We start from the raw sequence: 17,005 nt of genomic DNA on the forward strand, positions 1-17,005 counted from the left end.
ACTTGACCTCCCTGCTGCCCCGCAATCTCCCTGAACATTTTCCTCTGGGAATGGGGAGATGGAAGACCGGAACTCAAGGCCGGCCGGTTCTTCCAGAGGCTGGAGCGGCCAGCTGGCCGGCCCAGGCGAGAGGGACCTTGAGTGGCACCTGTGTGTGCCTCTGGCCGAACGACTGCCCGGCCCAAGATAACGGCGCAATATCTTGAACAAGCACATTTTCCCTCAAGGATTTGTTTGTCAAGACGGTTTGCACTTGGAGCTTTCAAGGTTAACAAATAAGTCTAACCTTCTGCGCAGGAACAGCAGGGAGGAAAAAAGCCCCAGTACTTTGGTTTTCTGCCCCCACTCCACTTTAAAGGAAAGACAAACAAGTTTTGAGTTGTTTGGACTAAGGAGCGTTGCAAGAAAGGCCAGGAGGATTTGCAAGCGAGAGGTCGCCCGAAAAGTGCCTACTGGCCGCGATGGCTCGTGTTCTGGCCCCGGCTCCCAGTCGCTGGGAGCCACACACGGGGAGGGTGTCCTCGCTTGCACTCAGGCCCTTTGGAGCCTCAAATTCATGGAGGGGAAGGCCAGAATCGGAGGAATTAGGTGTTGTACAAGCAAGGAGAGTTTGGGACTCGAATCCACAACCCTGAGATCAAGAGCTTCAGGCTCTGGCACCTGAGCCATCTTTAAGGGGAAAAGGCCAGTCTGGGTCTTCAGCTGGTGGGTCAGAACATATCCATGGCCAGGTGGAGCCACCTTGGCCTGTCCCCAGCAAGGCTGTTCTCACCTGAGGGTCAGTTCCCCCTTTTTGCAGCCGGGCAAAGATGAGGTTTCAGCAGCTTGGGAGGGGGGTGAAGTGTGTTGTTGTTGAGTCGTTTCGTCGTGTCCGCCTCTTTGTGCCCCCCCTGGACTAGAGCACACCAGGCACTCCTGTCTTCCACTGCCTCCCGCAGTTTGGTCAAACTCATGCTGGTAGCTTCGAGAACACTGTCCCACCATCTTGTCCTCCGTCGTCCCCTTCTCCTTATGCCCTCCATCTTTCCCAGCATCAGGGTCTTTTCCAGGGAGTCTTCTCTTCTCATGAGGTGGGGGTTCATCTTGGGTTCTCTGCTCGGCATAGTTCATAGCTTCTCTGAGTTATTCAAGCCCCTTCGCCACGGCAAGGCAGTGATCCATGAAGGGGGGGGGGGGCGAAGTGTAAGATGGACCAAAACCAGCACAAGGCAGCTCCCTCGGTTCCTCTTTAAATCAGCTCAGCTTCGCGTTCAGAACGCCGCAAGCTCACTCCCAGGTGACAGTGGCTCCAGGTAACGCCCGAAAATCTGGTGCTGCCAGTCAGTGCAGACGGCAAGGAGCTAGATGGGCCTGGGAGCCGTGAGGGCCGCCAACTCAGATATCTTAATAACAAGAGATTTGTGGCAGGTGATGGCTGCTTGCCACAACGGCTCTGCTGTCAGAGAAGGTGTAGAAAACTCCAGCTACCTTGTGGAAGGGGAGGTAGTCCAATCCGCTGCAGGGTGGGTCTGTCAGTGGCTCTTAGTTGCTATAGTTAAGTCGAACCTCCAGACTCAGAGGCAGTCTACTTGTGAACGTTAGTCCCCGCGGCACAAACGAGGCAAAGCTGTTTGCAGGCTTCCCGAAAGCTTCCAGTCAGATTCTGCGCCGAATAGAAACCACCTGTTTAAATCAATACGTTCAACTTGCCCCACAAGGAATCCTTAAAATGATAAATTGGGGCAAAACGCTTTACTTCCTTTGTCTCTCTGCTGATTTTTTTGCTTTTTTAAGAGGAAACCGTTGTCCAGGGGCCCCTTTTCCAGCCTTGCCTTTATAAAGACGCGAGATCGACGCCGCATTTCTTTCTGCATCTTTAAAAAGAGGGGAAGGTGAAAAATTCCACTGACGATTTACAAGGCGGCCTGGACCTCTTGCCAGAAGAATGCCGCCGAGCAGCCATATTGTTCCAGATTCCGCAGCAGCCCTGCCAGCTGAAAACATTTTTTTTATTTGCGATTAATGGGCTTTAAACAATTACTCGTAAAAGGAGCTTTCGAGTTTTAATTACACGGGGAGAGGGCAACTCTGGAGCCGGCCTTGCAGTCCGACTCGTCCTCTCTGGGTCCCTGAGCAGATCCTGAATGAGTACCGGCTCAGTTCGCAGCAACATTCAGAGTCCTGGGTTTTTGCCCCTAAAACCTGCAGGCGGGCTCTGGTGAGGCGTTTCCAAATACCTGGCCTTAGGCCGCTGCCGCTCGCCTACAAAAGGACACGCAGGGAAGTGGCCTAGCTGGATGCCTTGCGGTGACATTTCTCGGGGTTAAGCATGGGCGACCTTTGCAGATATTGGGTTGCCTGGCCTCGGCCGCCTCTGGCCCCACCTCTGGCCCAGCTCTCCTTCTCTCTGGGACACGTGCGGCCGTTTGGAGAAAAGGGCAGGATAGGAACGCAGCAAAGAATAGGAATATTCGGATAAGAAAGACCCCCTTGGAATCGACGGACTTGGCGTTTATCGATAGGGCAGGGCGATACAGTGGTACCTCGGGTTAAGTACTTAATTCGTTCCGGAGGTCCGTTCTTAACCTGAAACTGTTCTTAACCTGAAGACCACTTTAGCTAATGGGGCCTCCTGCTGCTGCCGCCGCGCCACCGAAGCACAATTTCTGTTCTCATCCTGAAGCAAAGTTCTTAACCTGAAGCTATTTCTGGGTTAGTGGAGTCTGTAACCTGAAGCGTATGTAACCTAAAGCACATGTAACCCAAAAGGTTAAATCGAAAGGGCAGGGCGATATCTGGTTTTCAGTGTCGTGACATGCCACCAGTTGTGATATACAGTGGTACCTTGGTTCTCAAATGCCTTGGGACTCAAACAACTTGGAACCCAAACATTGCAAACCTGAAATTAAGTGTTCCGGTTTGCAAACTTATTTCGGAAGTGCTCCGTTTTGAGTGTTACGCTTCCGATTTGAGTTTTACGCCGAGGTCTGTCTGTTTTTGCTGTTTATTTTGCGTTTTTGTATTTGCGGTTCTTTTTTTGTTTTTGTGACTGTGTGGAACCCAGTTCAGCTAATGATGAACTGATTGTGTAACTGCAGCACATTGTTTATCGCTTTCATTTTATGGATCAATGGTCTCGTTAGATAGTAAAATTCATGTTAAGTTGCTGTTTTAGGGGTTGTTTTTAAAAGTCTGGAACGGATTAATCCATTTTACCTTACTTTGTATGGGAAAGCGCGCCTTGGTTTTGGAATGCTTTGGTTTTGGAACAGAATTTCCGGAACGGATTCAGTTTGAGAACCAAGGTACCACTGTACTGATATTATATCATGATGTCCGAAATAAGGATGGAGTTATGCAGAGGTGCTGGCTGGCTCCACAATTCTCCGCATTGTGATTTCTGCGCAGCGCACAAGTATAATGATCCTTGACATTATAGAATCATGAAACCGGTATCACAATATTGATATATCACCTAGTCCTATTCATCCTATATGCTGGTTTCAGTGGATCTGCTTTGAGTACGAGTAATGCCAACCTGTTGAAATTGAAGGACATGGGCTAACTAATCAGACCCATTAATTTCAGTGGGTCTACTCTGAGTGCATAGGGACGCGGGTGGCACTGTGGGTTAAACCACAGAGCCTAGGACTTGCCAATCAGAAGGTCAGCGGTTCGAATCCCCGCAATGATGGGGTGAGCTCCCGTTGCTCAGTCCCTGCTCCTGCCCACCTAGCAGTTCGAAAGCACATCAAGGTGCAAGTAGATAAATAGGTACTGCTCCGGTGGGAAGGTAAACGCCGTTTCCGTGCGCTGCTCTGGTTTGCCAGAAGCGGCTTAGTCCTGCTGGCCACATGACCCGGAAGCTGTACGCCAGCTCCCTTGGCCAATAAAGCGAGATGAGCGTCGCAACCCCAGAGTCGGCCATGACTGGACCTAATGGTCAGGGGTCCCCTTTACCCTTTACTTTACTCTGAATGCAGTTTATCAGGATACCGCCCTGGGCTCCTTTGGGAAGAAAGGCGTGCTATAAATCCAGTAATAAACAGGATACAATATAACCCCGCTCCCTCCCAACGCTGGTAGGGTGGCCTGTCGCTGTCGTGGCCACTGGCCACGGAGCGAATTATCTCAAATCCCCTTTCAGAGCCGTCCAAATTGGCTTTTGGAGATGAAGACCTTTAAGCGCCGACAGCTTATCCCACAGCTGGGAGGGGATATTAATCCCGGCCCTCTGGTTATCCAATGCGGATTAGCATGTCTAAATCAGATTATGACACCAGAGCGTCTTCGTGGCCAAGGGCTGGGGGGGGGGGGAGGCAGAGGCAGATAGTTGGCCTGCCTGGGTTCAGATTCCCAAGACCGGCCCTTCCTGTCCCAAGCGGTGGCCCTCTGGGTTGCCCCAAGTGAAATAGAGGACAGGCAAGGGGTGGGCAACCCTCTCCCCAAAAAGGGCAAGGGTGGGCAAAGAGAGGTTTGGGGTTTTCACATGCTGTGGGTTTGCCCTTTGGGGCCGAGTGGCTGGAAAACCCAAAGGCCCTTTTAATGTAACCCACAGCCAGTGGGTTGTATCCATCTTAAGTTCCTCCCTTGACTGACGTAGGCCTATTGATTTCAGTGGCTCTGCTCGGAGCGGAACTCAGATCAGTTGCAAACCCGCAGGGCTTGAAGTTACAGCCACGTTAGAAACTCAGATATAAAAGCCGGACTTCAAATCACAGTTTCAGTCTCCAAAATGGAATGTGTAGTTGCCATTTTGGGGCAAGACAGCTCTAAAGTATTATTTATCAAATGATGGACTGACTGGCTGATTCTCAGTTGAACATCTGGCTGGTTCAGAGGACAACCTTGAGCCAGGTTGAGAGCTTTGAGAACAGAAAGTGGCCAATAAAGGTAAAGGGACCCCTGACCGTTAGGTCCAGTCGTGGCTGACTCTGGGGTTGCGACGCTCATCTTGCTTTACTGGCCGAGGGAGCCGGTGTACAGCTTCCGGGTCATGTGGCCAGCAGAACTAAGCTGCTTCTGGCGAACCAGAGCAGTGCACGGAAACGCTGTTTACCTTCCCGCTGAAGTGGTACCTATTTATCTACTTGCACTTTGACGTGCTTTCGAACTGCTAGGTTGGCAGGAGCAGGGACCGAGCAACGGGAGCTCACCCCGTCATTGCGGGGATTCGAACCGCCGACCTTCTGATCAGCAAGTCCTAGGCTCTGTGGTTTAACCCACAGCGCCAATAGCTCGGTGCAAAACGCGCCTGGCGCCTGCCTAATTTCAAACTCTGAGTTACAAGCTGTTGCCGCTGCCTGTTGGGAGGAGAGGTGCCTGTTTGGCAGCTGGGAAGCTCTCCCAGCAGATTATTTTAACCGTTTTTGTCCCCGCCCCCCGGTTCTCTTTCCAGTTTGCCCGAGTATGAACATCCGGAATGACATTTCCAACTTCCGCCAGCTGGAGAACTGCACTGTGATCGAGGGCCACCTGCAGATCCTGCTGATGTTTGGGGCCAAGACGGAGAACTTCCGGGGCCTCAGCTTCCCCAAGCTGACCATGGTCACCGAATACCTGCTGCTCTTCCGGGTCTACGGCCTGGAGAGCCTCAAGACGCTCTTCCCCAACCTGACGGTCATCCGGGGGACGCGGCTCTTCTTCAACTACGCCCTGGTCATCTTTGAGATGGTCCACCTGAAGGAGGTGGGTCTGCCCAGCCTGATGAACATCACCCGGGGGGCCGTGCGCATCGAGAAGAACGCCGAGCTGTGCTACCTGTCCACCATCGACTGGTCCCGGATCGTGGACTCCGTCGAGGACAACTACATCGTCGCCAACAAGCGGGACGAGGAGTGCGGGGACATCTGCCCTGGGAAGGCCAAGGGGAAGAGCGTCTGCTCCCCGACGGTGATCAACGGCATCTTCATCGAGCGCTGCTGGAGCCACGAGCACTGCCAGAGAGGTAAGGGATGCCTCTGGTTGCCATAAACCGCAGGAGGGGGAGAGAGGGCTCTTGCGCTGGGGAGAAGAGGATTCTGGACTGGGTGGGCCTCTGCTCTAATCCGGGGTTTCCCAAACCAGCTCTTTTTAGACTACAGCTCCCATCATCCCTAGCTAGCAGGTCAGGGAAGATGGGTATTGTAGCCCAACTGCTGAGAACCCTAGTTTGAGAAACACCATTGAGCCCAGTGGTTCCCAACCTCTTTTTTTGGCCATGTCCCACTTAAGCGTCTCTAAAATTCTGATGGAACCCCCCTCCCATGACATATAACTTTTATTATTCAAAAAGTGAACTCCTATTCATGTGGAGGAAGCCTAAAAGGCCATTCATTTGTTGATACAGTCGTACCTTGGTTGCCAAACGCCTTGGAACTTGTGCATTTCGGCCCCCAAACGATCAAAAACCGGAAGTGAGTGTTCCGGTTTTCAAACAATTTTTGGGAGCCGAACGTCCGGCGCAGCTTCTGATTGGCTGTAGGACGCTCTTGCAGCCAATCAATAGCCGTGTCTTGGTTTTCGAACAGTTCTGGAAGTCAAACGCAATCTGTTTGAGAACCAAGATACGGCTGTAACTCATTCTCAAATTGCCCCCCTTAAAAATCAAATCGCCCCACGTTGGGAACCACAGGCTTAGCCTATCCTACCTCACAGGGTTGTTGTGTGGATGAGATGGAAATCGCCTCGGGCTCCTTGGAAGACCCAAGTTTGGGAACCTAAATTCTTACTTCCTGCTGCTAGGTGGAGTCCGTGGTGTTTGTCGAGGGCAGCGGTCCTTAACTGGCCCCGACACAAAGCCCCCACTTCGGACTCCCAGCCTGTACCACGGGACCCACCCTCTCCTATTTGCTTTCGAATTAACAGTGCAAATAAGGCACGTTATGAATCCGAAAAGGGCAGTTGACAGAGCGATAGACATCATGCCACCCTCGCATGACTACGAAATGAAAACCAGCGCTGGTGGTGGTGGTGATTTTTAAGACTCCCATTTCAGTGAGACCCCCGGGCAGGTTTGCTCTTCCAGTGGCAGGCGTTGTTGGAAAGTCGTTAACTCGCAACTCGTCTTGTGCGGCTGTGCTGGGTTTTGGTTTCTGTTTGGAGGGTCGCTGCGGCAGAGAAGCCCGCTCACAAATATCTGTGGGTACCAAACGGCAGCAGGTGGACTAGCCAAAGTCCAAAACCAGTTTCCTTCCCCGCTTCAAGCTTCGGAAGCAAACCCTGAGGCTTTGTGTTCGATTTAACTTCAGTAGCTGCTTAATTTCTGCGTTCTGCCTGGAAAGGGCTTTTTTTTTTTGTAGTTTGCTTTCTTCATTATTTGGAATCTCTCCTGTCAATGTTTGGGTCTCGCTTGCTGGGAGAGAAGAGACAACAAAGGCTTTGTGATGGCTAAGCTCCTTCTCCGGTTTACTTAACCTGCCCAAAGCTTCCTTGTAGGTTCTGCGTTCTTACTTTTTTATTTTCCTTTAATTGTTTTACAAGCCCAAAACATTTGGACTGGTAGCGTTTGCAGCCGGTGAGATATATATATACACACACACACACACAAACACACAGAGAGAGTTTGGAGAAAGCTTTCTGAACGCCACAAAGTGCTGCCACGGCCGAACTTCCTTTGTGTATATTTTGGCTGCCAGATTTCGAAGGAGCTTGCTGCGTAGACAGCGGCTGTTGTATGCTTGCACAGATTAGACCAATTCACAGAGGGGAACAAGGCTGTTGAGGGGCTGTTAGACCCCACGGCTAGGTCCCCCTTCTGCAGAAAACGCAGGTGCCGGTTCTGCTGGGAATCATCGCAAGTCCTGCTTGCAAAGGCTTCCCCTGGGGGCATCTTGTGGTTCCTTGGGAGGACAGGAGGCTGAACCAGGGTGGCTACTACAGAGTTCTTCTCATGTTCTTATGAATGACTTTAAAGTGGGGGGGGGGTTAGGCAAATGATCTCTGTGGCCCTGATGGCCGTCTCCGAATGGCAGTTGCCACGGATCACAAGAAACCAAGCCTTTAGCATCGCTGGCCCTGTGGAACTCCCTGCCACTAGAGGCTCAGCAGGAGTCTTCTGTGCCTGCTGAGAACTTTCCCATTCTGCCAGACCTATTGTAGAGTCAGAAGGGACCCCAAACCGCCCCCTGCAATGCAGGAATCTCCGTCAAGAAGACATCCTTCCACAACACTGAATTGGTGCCTGCCTTTAACCCTTTTAGTGGCTTCCGTCGCGGGGTTTTATGCCTTTATTGCCGAGAACCTGCCCTGACACCGCAGTATACAAATACTCTCATGGGTAAATAGGAGGGGAGGGAGGTGCTGTTGCTCCCAGGTCCTGCTCCTGGCCTCAATCCAGGAGGCTCTTTTTATGAGTGTTCCTTTTGGGCCCCTGGCTTGCATCCAGCGGCTTCGCAGTGCAGGCCAAGACGGTTGTTTGTGCCAAAGTGAGGGGTGCTGCTCCTCCTTCCAGGGCCTCAACCCCCCTGCAAGTAACAGTTTGCTGCCTCCTGCCCCCCGCTAATCTCTCCTCCTCTCTCTGATCCAGCAGACAAAACAAGGCAGGCGTGAGTGGGTGGGTGGGAGCTGAGGCCTTGACCGTGAATCCTGGCAAGACGAGGGTTTTCCCCTCAAACACGTCCGTATTTTCCATTTCTGCAGTTGTATCTCTCCCTCCAGCCTCCATCTTTCCACTACTGCTCCCAAAACTGGCCACTCCAGCCCCGGTTTTGGCCCAGGTTTCCCCCAATTTCTTTCTGAGTTTTCCTCTGCTGCTGATTTGCAACTGCTGTAGGGAGCAAGCGAGGAATTACGGGTTGTTTTGGGGGAGAGGAAACAGGGGAACCGTAGATGCCTGAGCCCTGACGTCCTCTCCACTGTCCTGATTGTCCTCATTATTAATAATAGTAATAATTAGAATTCATTTCTTAGGGTTCTGGGTCCCTCATTTCTGAAGGTCTCCCAGCACGCCTGAAATGTCTTGGGGAGCCCAAGGAAAGCTCTTTGCCTGCAGGAACAGCCTCGCTTCCTCAATTTTTTTTCCCCTTTCCTTGCTGTCGAGACTTTGCCTTCTCAGAGGGTGGCAAAGTTCAGAGGTGTGTGTGGGAAAAACAGCAGTCTTGTAATGTTTGCTTAGGTGGGAACATTCCTTAGCAACAGTTTCCTGCGACTTAGAAATAAAAATAAAAATCCTGGGAATTCCTGTAAAATCGTAAGCTGGTCTTCACTGCGATCCGCTTCCTTCTCCCACCCTATAACCCCGTCCCCTCTTGACATGGGAAACTAGGCCTATAGATAGCTCTGGATTAAATCAGCCCCCTTCTCTCAAGGGTGTGATGTTTCTTTAAAGTTCCAAGAAAAGCAAAGGAAAGGAATATATTTCCTGTTGCTGGTGGGAGAGAAGGAAGGAGGCCATTTCTTTATTTATTTCTGACGTTGGCACATCTATTATTATTATTATTATTATTATTATTATTATTGGTGGAAGTTGGCAACTGGCGGTTGCGGCACGTGTGTTTCCCCATCCTAGCAAGTGATTATATTTCCACCACCAACACACACAAGGTGGGGCTTCTGAGAACACGCAGAGAGCCCTGCAGGCCGAGACTTTATCTTCTTTCCATCTCTGGGCCAGTAGTATCCGCGCTGCTGTTGTTGCATACATAAAGAATAGTTTCTGCTCCTTTGGTATCTCTGCACCTAAAATTCCTAGTAGAAAAAAAGCCTCTGGTTTTTTGTCCCACAGACTTTTTAAAAACTCCCCCCCCCCCCCAGCTCATTATATATCATTTCCCAGAATGCTCTTGTTACCTTGCAGAACCAACACACGTGGTCAAATGTGCCTCCCTTCTCCTTACACTTCCAACATACATTTGAAGCAGTTCAGTACATCTTTGCAATGTATACATCTTTGCAATGACAAACCTAGACAGCATCTTAAAAAGCAGAGACATCACCTTGCCGACAAAGGTCCGTATAGTTCAAGCTCTGGTTTTCCCAGTAGTGATGTATGGAAGTGAGAGCTGGACCATCAAGAAGGCTGATGGCCAAAGAATGGATGCTTTTGAATTCTGGTGCTGGAGGAGACTCTGGAGAGTCCCATGGACTGCAAGAAGATCCAACCTCTCCATTCGGAAGGAAATCAGCCCTGAGTGCTCACTGGGAGGACAGATCCTGAAGCTGAGGCTCCAAGACTTTGGCCATCTCAGGAGAAGAGAAGACTCCCTGGAAAAGACCCTGATGTTGGGAAAGATGGAGGGCACAAGGAGAAGGGGACGACGGAGGACGAGATGGTGGGACAGTGTTCTTGAAGCTACGAGCATGAGTTTGACCAAACTGGGGGAGGCAGTGGAAGACAGGAGGGCCTGGCATGCTCTGGTCTGTGGGGTCACAAAGAGTCAGACACGACTAAAGACTAAACAACAACAACAAATACATCTTTGATAATTTTGTAGGTGTTAAATACCAACGGCACATCATTTTCATATAGTTCTCCTTCGACGCGCAGCGCCAGATGCAAATTTCTAATTTCAAGCACAGCAGTCTCGGTCAGGCCAAAGGGGTTCCGCCGGGCACCCTGCGGTCACGGTGGCCAACCACAGGTGACCCCGCAAAGGAAGCACCCAAACGCACACCAGAAACTGGCGGCGGGAGGCATTGGCTGCCTCCGACGGGGGAGGCCGGAGATAGCTGGACGCTGCATGGACAGGGACTGGCCACCTTTTCTAGTCGCAGCTTGGCTTGCCTTCGGCCCTGACTTCCTGCACAGTTCCTGGTGCAGAGGCGTGAAATGACGGTGGAAGACGGAAGGCCCCCGGGTGACGGCCAGGGGTGCAAGAGCGGCTTGCGCCGTGCCCTCCCTCGCGCAGCCTCCCAGCTGCATGCTTTCTCACTTAGCAGAGCGCACGCATTTGTCCCTCTGAGCTTCCATGGGAGGCCCGTCGCTCCGGAATTCCTGTGGAATGCTGGCTATGTGGCCACGCTGGAATCGCTGGGCCCGGACCGCCAGGCGGCTCCCTGACTGTCAGCTGGGGGGGGGCGGAGGAGAGCAGGATGACGACGACAACGAAGGCCTCTCCTTCTTTAAAAAGAAATCTGTGCGGAATGGAGCTTGCCAAACGAATTTGAGAGCGAGCAGCCCAGAGCAAAAGGCAGGAATGGTTGGTGCCTTCCCACAAGTCCATTGAGAGCTGCGTTGTCTCCACGGACTGGCAGCGGCTCTCAAGGGTTTCCGGCAGAGCGGGTCTTTCCCAGCCGTTGGGGAACTGGGCCTTTTGGACACTGAGCAGGCGCTCTGCAGCCGAGCGATGGTCCTTTCCTTCAAAATGAACAAGAAGGTTCTAGTCCTCAGGATTATGGCTGGGCATCGGAGAGGCAATCTGTCTGGAGAGCCAAACCCCTGTGTTAGCAGCACACCGAAGTGACCTCCCCGGGGTGCAAGCCTGGGCAGTGCGTCTGGGGGTCCTGGGCTGCCCGGATGACAAGACACGCCTGAGGGGGACCATTGCAAAGCAGAGTGGGCTGCCTTTGGCCGGCAGAGGGGCTTCCAGGACCCTCGCTTCCTCCACAGATGTTGCCTGCAGAAGCCGTAAGCTCACCAGGGAGCAATTCTCAGACGCCTCCGTTCTCGAAAGAAGAAAGCATTTTTTTCCAGCTGCTTGGCCTCGGGTCTCTCTCTTTATTTATTTATTGAATTTATAAACCGCGGTTCACATAAAAGATCAACATAAAAACCACAATATTAATCAAAATAAAAGCAACAACCCAATAACGCCAAAAAAAGAGAGCCACATTTTAAAAGGGAATAGGATGTCAATCAGACCAACCAAAGGCCTGGTTAAAAAGGAACGTTTTTGCCTCACACCTAAAGGTATGTAATGAAGGCAGGGAGAGCCTTCCCACAAATGGGGAGCCGCTGCAGAGAAGGCCCCGCTCTCGTGTTGCCACCCTCCCGACCTCTCGAGGAGGCGGCACATGAAGAAGGGCCTCAGAAGATGGTCTCAGAGTCTGGGTAGCTCCACATGCTCTTGCTCCCCTGAGTTAACAACGGCCCTGCGGGGCTGGCCGTGTGGCAGCGGCGCTGAGGGTCTCTCGGCTCCTGGCCCTTGTGGGCCTCCTGCTTCTCTTTCTCTTCTGCTTGCGTTGCTGTTCTTTAGATAATCGGAGCTCTTCCAGCAAACGTTCCCCGCGTCTCGCCCGGGCACGACTCGCTCCAGATGTTTTCCTGGAATTCCCTCTCTCTGGCGTTCCCCAGAATCCAAAGAATAACAAGTGCAGGCCCTCGCAGGGGTGAGATCCTGCTCCTCGGATTCCTATCCCCTCTCCGCCGAATGAGGCTGCCCGTGTTTCAGTACCAACCAGAGGAAGGAAATGGAGGGATTCCCTTTCCTCCTCTTGCCCTCCAGATTCTGCAAAGGGGATTTGGGAACTTTCCCTGGTCGGAAATTTGAACTGCGGAGCTGGGGTGGGGAGATAAAAATCTCCCTTCTCAGAAGCCAGAACAGGACGAATTAATGAACTGCTGAAATGCCAAGAGCTCTACCCGCGGTTGCAAAGTCTTTCACGTGCTGCTGCTGCTGCTGCGGTGTTGCAACAGCCTTGCGTAAGACGGGGCGCACTCTTCCTCTTCCCACAGATGTGGAGCTGCCCTTGTATGTTACGCGCCAAGTTGCCTGTTGTATCTGGAGCTCCCTGAGGCTCTTCGCCCCCGACCCCTTTTGCAGACGCAGCCCTTGGGAGCGTGCGATCTGACGTGGGCCTCTTTGCCCCTGGTCTTGAGCCACAAGTGAAATAAAGCCTTTCAAAGTTTTGAAACTTGGAGAAATATATATGGATTTTTGTTAGCCTTCAGATTCCACATGCAGCTGTGGAATAAACAGCTTATCTGATACTTCTGTTGAGAATTAACGAATGGCTGCGGAAACGTCCTGGGGGCAGCGCTTGCTGTTTCACCATTTCAAAACCAAGCCACTTACAGCAGGTCTTGGTCCCCTGGAAACCGAGTCACGCCTTGGGGAGTCACTGCCCAGGTGCAGCTGAGGTCAGCCTAGCCCTCACCTGTGCCTTCCTTCCTTTTTGAAACAACGCCTGTCCCAAAATGGACTCTTCCCCCAAACTGCAACCCTGCTGAAGTTGCCTGTCTGGGTTTTACTCGGTCTTGTTCCATGTGGCTTCCACCAAATCGCCACCCTCCGGTCACACCTTCTGCCTTTCAGACCTGATTTATTGCAGTTTTGACCTTGGAATACATGGCAGCGTCAGCTAGCCTGGCAGAGTGCTCTCGAGGCATTTCGGGGGCGCCTACCCAAAGCTCCCTCCTCGCGGATTTCCGGGGCTACTGTTCTCTTTCTACCAAAGCTTTCCCCCTTGCAAATTCAGCTTGTTTTGTTGGTTCTGGTTCAGCAAGCAGGTGGATTAGTGGCGAGCCACTGCTAAAGTTCCCTGCCAGTTCTGCGTTTGACAGTAGGAGGGACTCTCCTTCCTTGGAGGTTTTGAAGCAGAACTTGGGTGACCCGCTGTCCTGGATGCTTTCGCTGAGATTACTGCATTGCAGGGGGTTGGACTTGATGACCCTGGGGGTCCCCTTCCAAGCCTACGATTCTAGGATTCTGATGTGGAGAAAGCGAACAGGAAGAAGTCCTCTCCACCCCTCTTGTTGACATCTAGCAAAGCTGAGTTTTGGAAGATTTGGGAAAGACAAAAAGAACAGGCTTCTTCACACAGCACATGGTCAGAACTGTGGGACTCCCTGCTGCAGGAGGCAGTGACGCCCCCCCCCCCAACTTGGACAGCTTTAAAAGAGGGTTGGGCAAATTTTAGGAGGAGGAGAGGGCTCAGGATGGCTGTGCGCTGCGTCCCTGCTCAGTATCCTCCTTAATGTGAGTTGCCAGAAACTGCAGGAGGGGAGGGGTTCTGCTCTCGAACTCAGGTCCTGCCATCAAGTTTCCCTTTGAGGCGTCTGCCTGGCCACAGTGAGAAAAGCAGGAGTGCGGATGAGATGGGCTCCCTTTGGGTGGACCCAGCAGGCTCTTTCTTCCATCCTCCTGGAACAAAACCTCCCTTAGGCCTCCTCCGCCTTCCTCTTACGGCTGTGAAGGATTCTGCAGGAAGCTCTGGGACTGGCAGCAAGTGGAAACCAAGGTACCTTTTGTATTCAGAAGGAGGATCACGCAGAAACAACCCCAAAGCCGTCACGGGCACAAGCGGCCGCAACGGGACTCGCGAGGAATAGGCTGTCCGGTGGGCGAACGCCGCCTCTCCGGAGCTGACATCACTGGAGTCCTGGTCAAAACAGTGCGGAATGATGGCTCTGGTTCTCCGTCCGCGCACGGCCCGGGGGTCATGTCTGCCCAGACACCACCTTCCTTCCTGTCCCGGGAAGCGGTTGCATCCTGGCTCTCGACCCAGGCATGCAGAGGGCGGCAGACGCCAAGCAGAGCTGGGACCCCCATCAGCTGTTTGCCGCCTTTAGGCGTCCCTTCTTTTTAAAATTATTTTTAGCGGGCAAGCGCTAGAGGCCGGGGCAGGGCTTAATGAGGTTGTGGCTAAGATTGGGCAGATGTTTCCTCCTCTGGCGCCAGATTCCTGCTTCCTTGACTTCAAAGTCTGCAAGCCCTCTGTTCTTGCTGCTTCTGGTCGTGGTGGGTTCAAATGTGCTAGCCCCGAATCCTCTTTCCTCACTGCAGCCCCCCTGGCATTTTCACTGAGCCCTTCGCCAGCAGCTCCTTGAGGGAAGATGCTTTTGCAACTCCCTTCATTATTACTGTTCGCTCCGCCAAAGGTGTTCCCTCCACGCCCAAACCCCTTTGTGCAATTGCTTTGGGGAGGGATCCTGTTGCCTCGATTCAGCGCTGCTGCGTTTAAGGGGAAGGCGAGGAGTGCAGGGCTGTTGTTTTTCCTCTTGGGCTTGCTTAATAACCGTCCTGGGTTTGCAAGCAGGGAGGCTGACACTTGCAGGAGAAGAAGGGTTTGTGCTTGTAGGGGAAACCAGAACGGCTGCCACATGCCACAGGGGAACCAGCAGGGTGGAGAAAGAAACTTGCTTCTTCTTTTTTGACCTCTAGCAGATTGAAAAAAAAAACAAAACATCTCAGAACAGAGGTGTCAGGTGGGCAGTGGCTGCATCCCTTTCTGAATAGAGGCATCACAGGGAATTGGACTAGATGCGTCTCGAAGTCCCTTCTGCTTCTTGGAGCAGAGATGCAGAGCGCCAAGGCGGTGGCAGGATCTGCTACTTCTTCCTCTTTCTCGGTCATGTCTTGTAGGATCCCTTTTCTCTTGGCTCCCCACCCCACCCCGAATCCCTGCTGCTGGCCCGTGTAGGCCGTCTTGAGCCCAGTGGACAAAACTGGCTCTGGACAAGGCAGCTTTCATTTCGCGTCCCTGCGCCAGAGAGAACCAGGGCTGCGTAGTTTCTCGAGGGAAATCTCTCTCTCTCTCTCTCTCTCTCTCTCTCTCATGCACATATACAAACACACCCACTCAAGTTTCACTCTTCAGATGGCCGGAGGGCCTGTTGCTTCCCTGCTATCAGATAAAAAAGATGAATGAGTTCAAGAAGAAGAAAACTGGTTTTGGTGCTTGTTTTAAAGTGCGCCTTATTTATTTGTTGTCTTAAGCTGCTTCCTTTGCAGATAAATTTCACTTTGGGCGGGGTGTTGGTTTATTGTGGGAGGGGAGGTTCTTGTTTCGTCCTTTTAACTATTCATTGGTGCTTTTTAGCTTGTATATTTTTATCGAAGGGCGGCATGCAAGTCTAATAGATGAAAATAAGACGCGTGGAAAGGCAGGGAACTCCGTTAGCGTCGAACCGTAAGGAGCAGCTCGCGGTGTTTCCTCAACAGACACCCAAGGCAGGAACAGGCAGCAAAAGGCAGCGTCTTGGATTCAGGGCTTCTTCGCCCGCCCACAGCAACACTTTAAATTTGGCCCAGTAGCATCTTGGCAGCCGGGGCGGATTCCTCAGCAGGCTTGTCACATGCTGCCGATAACCAGCTCCGGTCAGCAGCCTAGGCCTTCTGCGCCCCAGTCCCTGGCTTGCCCTGGGGGTGTCCCAGCCCTGCCTTCCTCCCTCAGCAGAATCCTCTAACTCCTCTCCGTCGTCCTGCCAGTTCAGGGCACAGACTAGGATGGAGATGTCCGCTGCTGGAAAGGCGCATTGGGGAAAGTGCCTGGTGAAGCTGAATGCCCAAAGGTTCGGGAAGGAGCTGTGTTCACCTTTGGAACTGCCTTCCACAGGATTTGGGGGAGGCCGCCGTGCATCTTGCGTACAGCTTGCTGGGAACCAGAGGCTCGGCTTGCGAGTTTCCTTTGGGGCCTCCTGAGAATGGGGTGCTGGGCTAAACGGGTCCTCTGCCTCCTCTTCTTAGGCACTGAGAAGGCCAGAGTGACAGCGTCTGCCTTATGCGCAAGGGGAAGGTGCTGCGAAGGGTGGGTTCTGCACCCCTCGAAAGGCCCGATCTGACACGGCACGGAACCGCCCTGCAGCTGAAACAGTGCCTGTTTCATATGGTGGGGCTATTTTGTGGCAGATGTGAGTTCAGTTCCCACCAGCAGGACGCTGAGTCTGAGGAGCTTCTCACAAACACAAACCTCAAAGCCCAGGCGCACCCTCCCTGCAGAGTTGTCTGCAGTTTTCCTGGTGGGGAGGGGAGCCCTCTCTTCTCCTCTCTGCCCCAGACCCAGATTTCTGCGTGTGCCAGGTCTCGATCAGGTCCCCCCTTTGGCTCAGGAGTGGCTCTGACACACCCATATTCCAGTCGGCATTGCCCGTGCAGAAGGCGTGTGCTTGTTGGCATCCTCCGTTCAGGACTGGCTTGCTTTCCTGTGCCCTGGGCTTTTCCAAAGCGGGTTGGGCTAGATGACCCTGGGGGTCCCTTCCAACACTACAGTTCCATGATCTATAAGTCAGCCCACCTGGCCCCGCGTTGCCTTCATGGATCGGCAGTCTGTCTCTCTCTCTCTGTCTCTCTGTCTCTCTTGGTTTCTCACTTCAACGTGGGAACTTTTTCCGCAGTTGCCGTCTCAGCGAAGTGTGCAGGGTGGCTTCAAAAGAGGGATAGACAATGGA

The 17,005-nt window shown here is 52.6% G+C and overlaps 1 protein-coding gene across 3 annotated transcripts in view; it reads left to right on the forward strand.

Annotated features, from left to right (window-relative positions):
• Window positions 1–17,005, forward strand: part of INSR (insulin receptor) — a 55,096-nt gene that overhangs the window by 9,432 nt on the left and 28,659 nt on the right. For all 3 annotated transcript variants that reach the window (XR_014559693.1, XM_083720195.1, XM_083720194.1), the window contains one exon: window positions 5,378–5,926. Coding sequence is in view for 2 of the 3 variants with exons in the window: in XM_083720195.1 (XP_083576321.1) it covers window positions 5,378–5,926 (549 nt within the window). In the remaining variant the exon portion in view is untranslated. The remainder of the gene's footprint in view (window positions 1–5,377; window positions 5,927–17,005) is intronic.

This window comes from Podarcis gaigeae (assembly GCF_964106915.1).
Source record: "Podarcis gaigeae genome assembly, chromosome: 18".
Taxonomy (NCBI): domain Eukaryota; kingdom Metazoa; phylum Chordata; class Lepidosauria; order Squamata; family Lacertidae; genus Podarcis; species Podarcis gaigeae.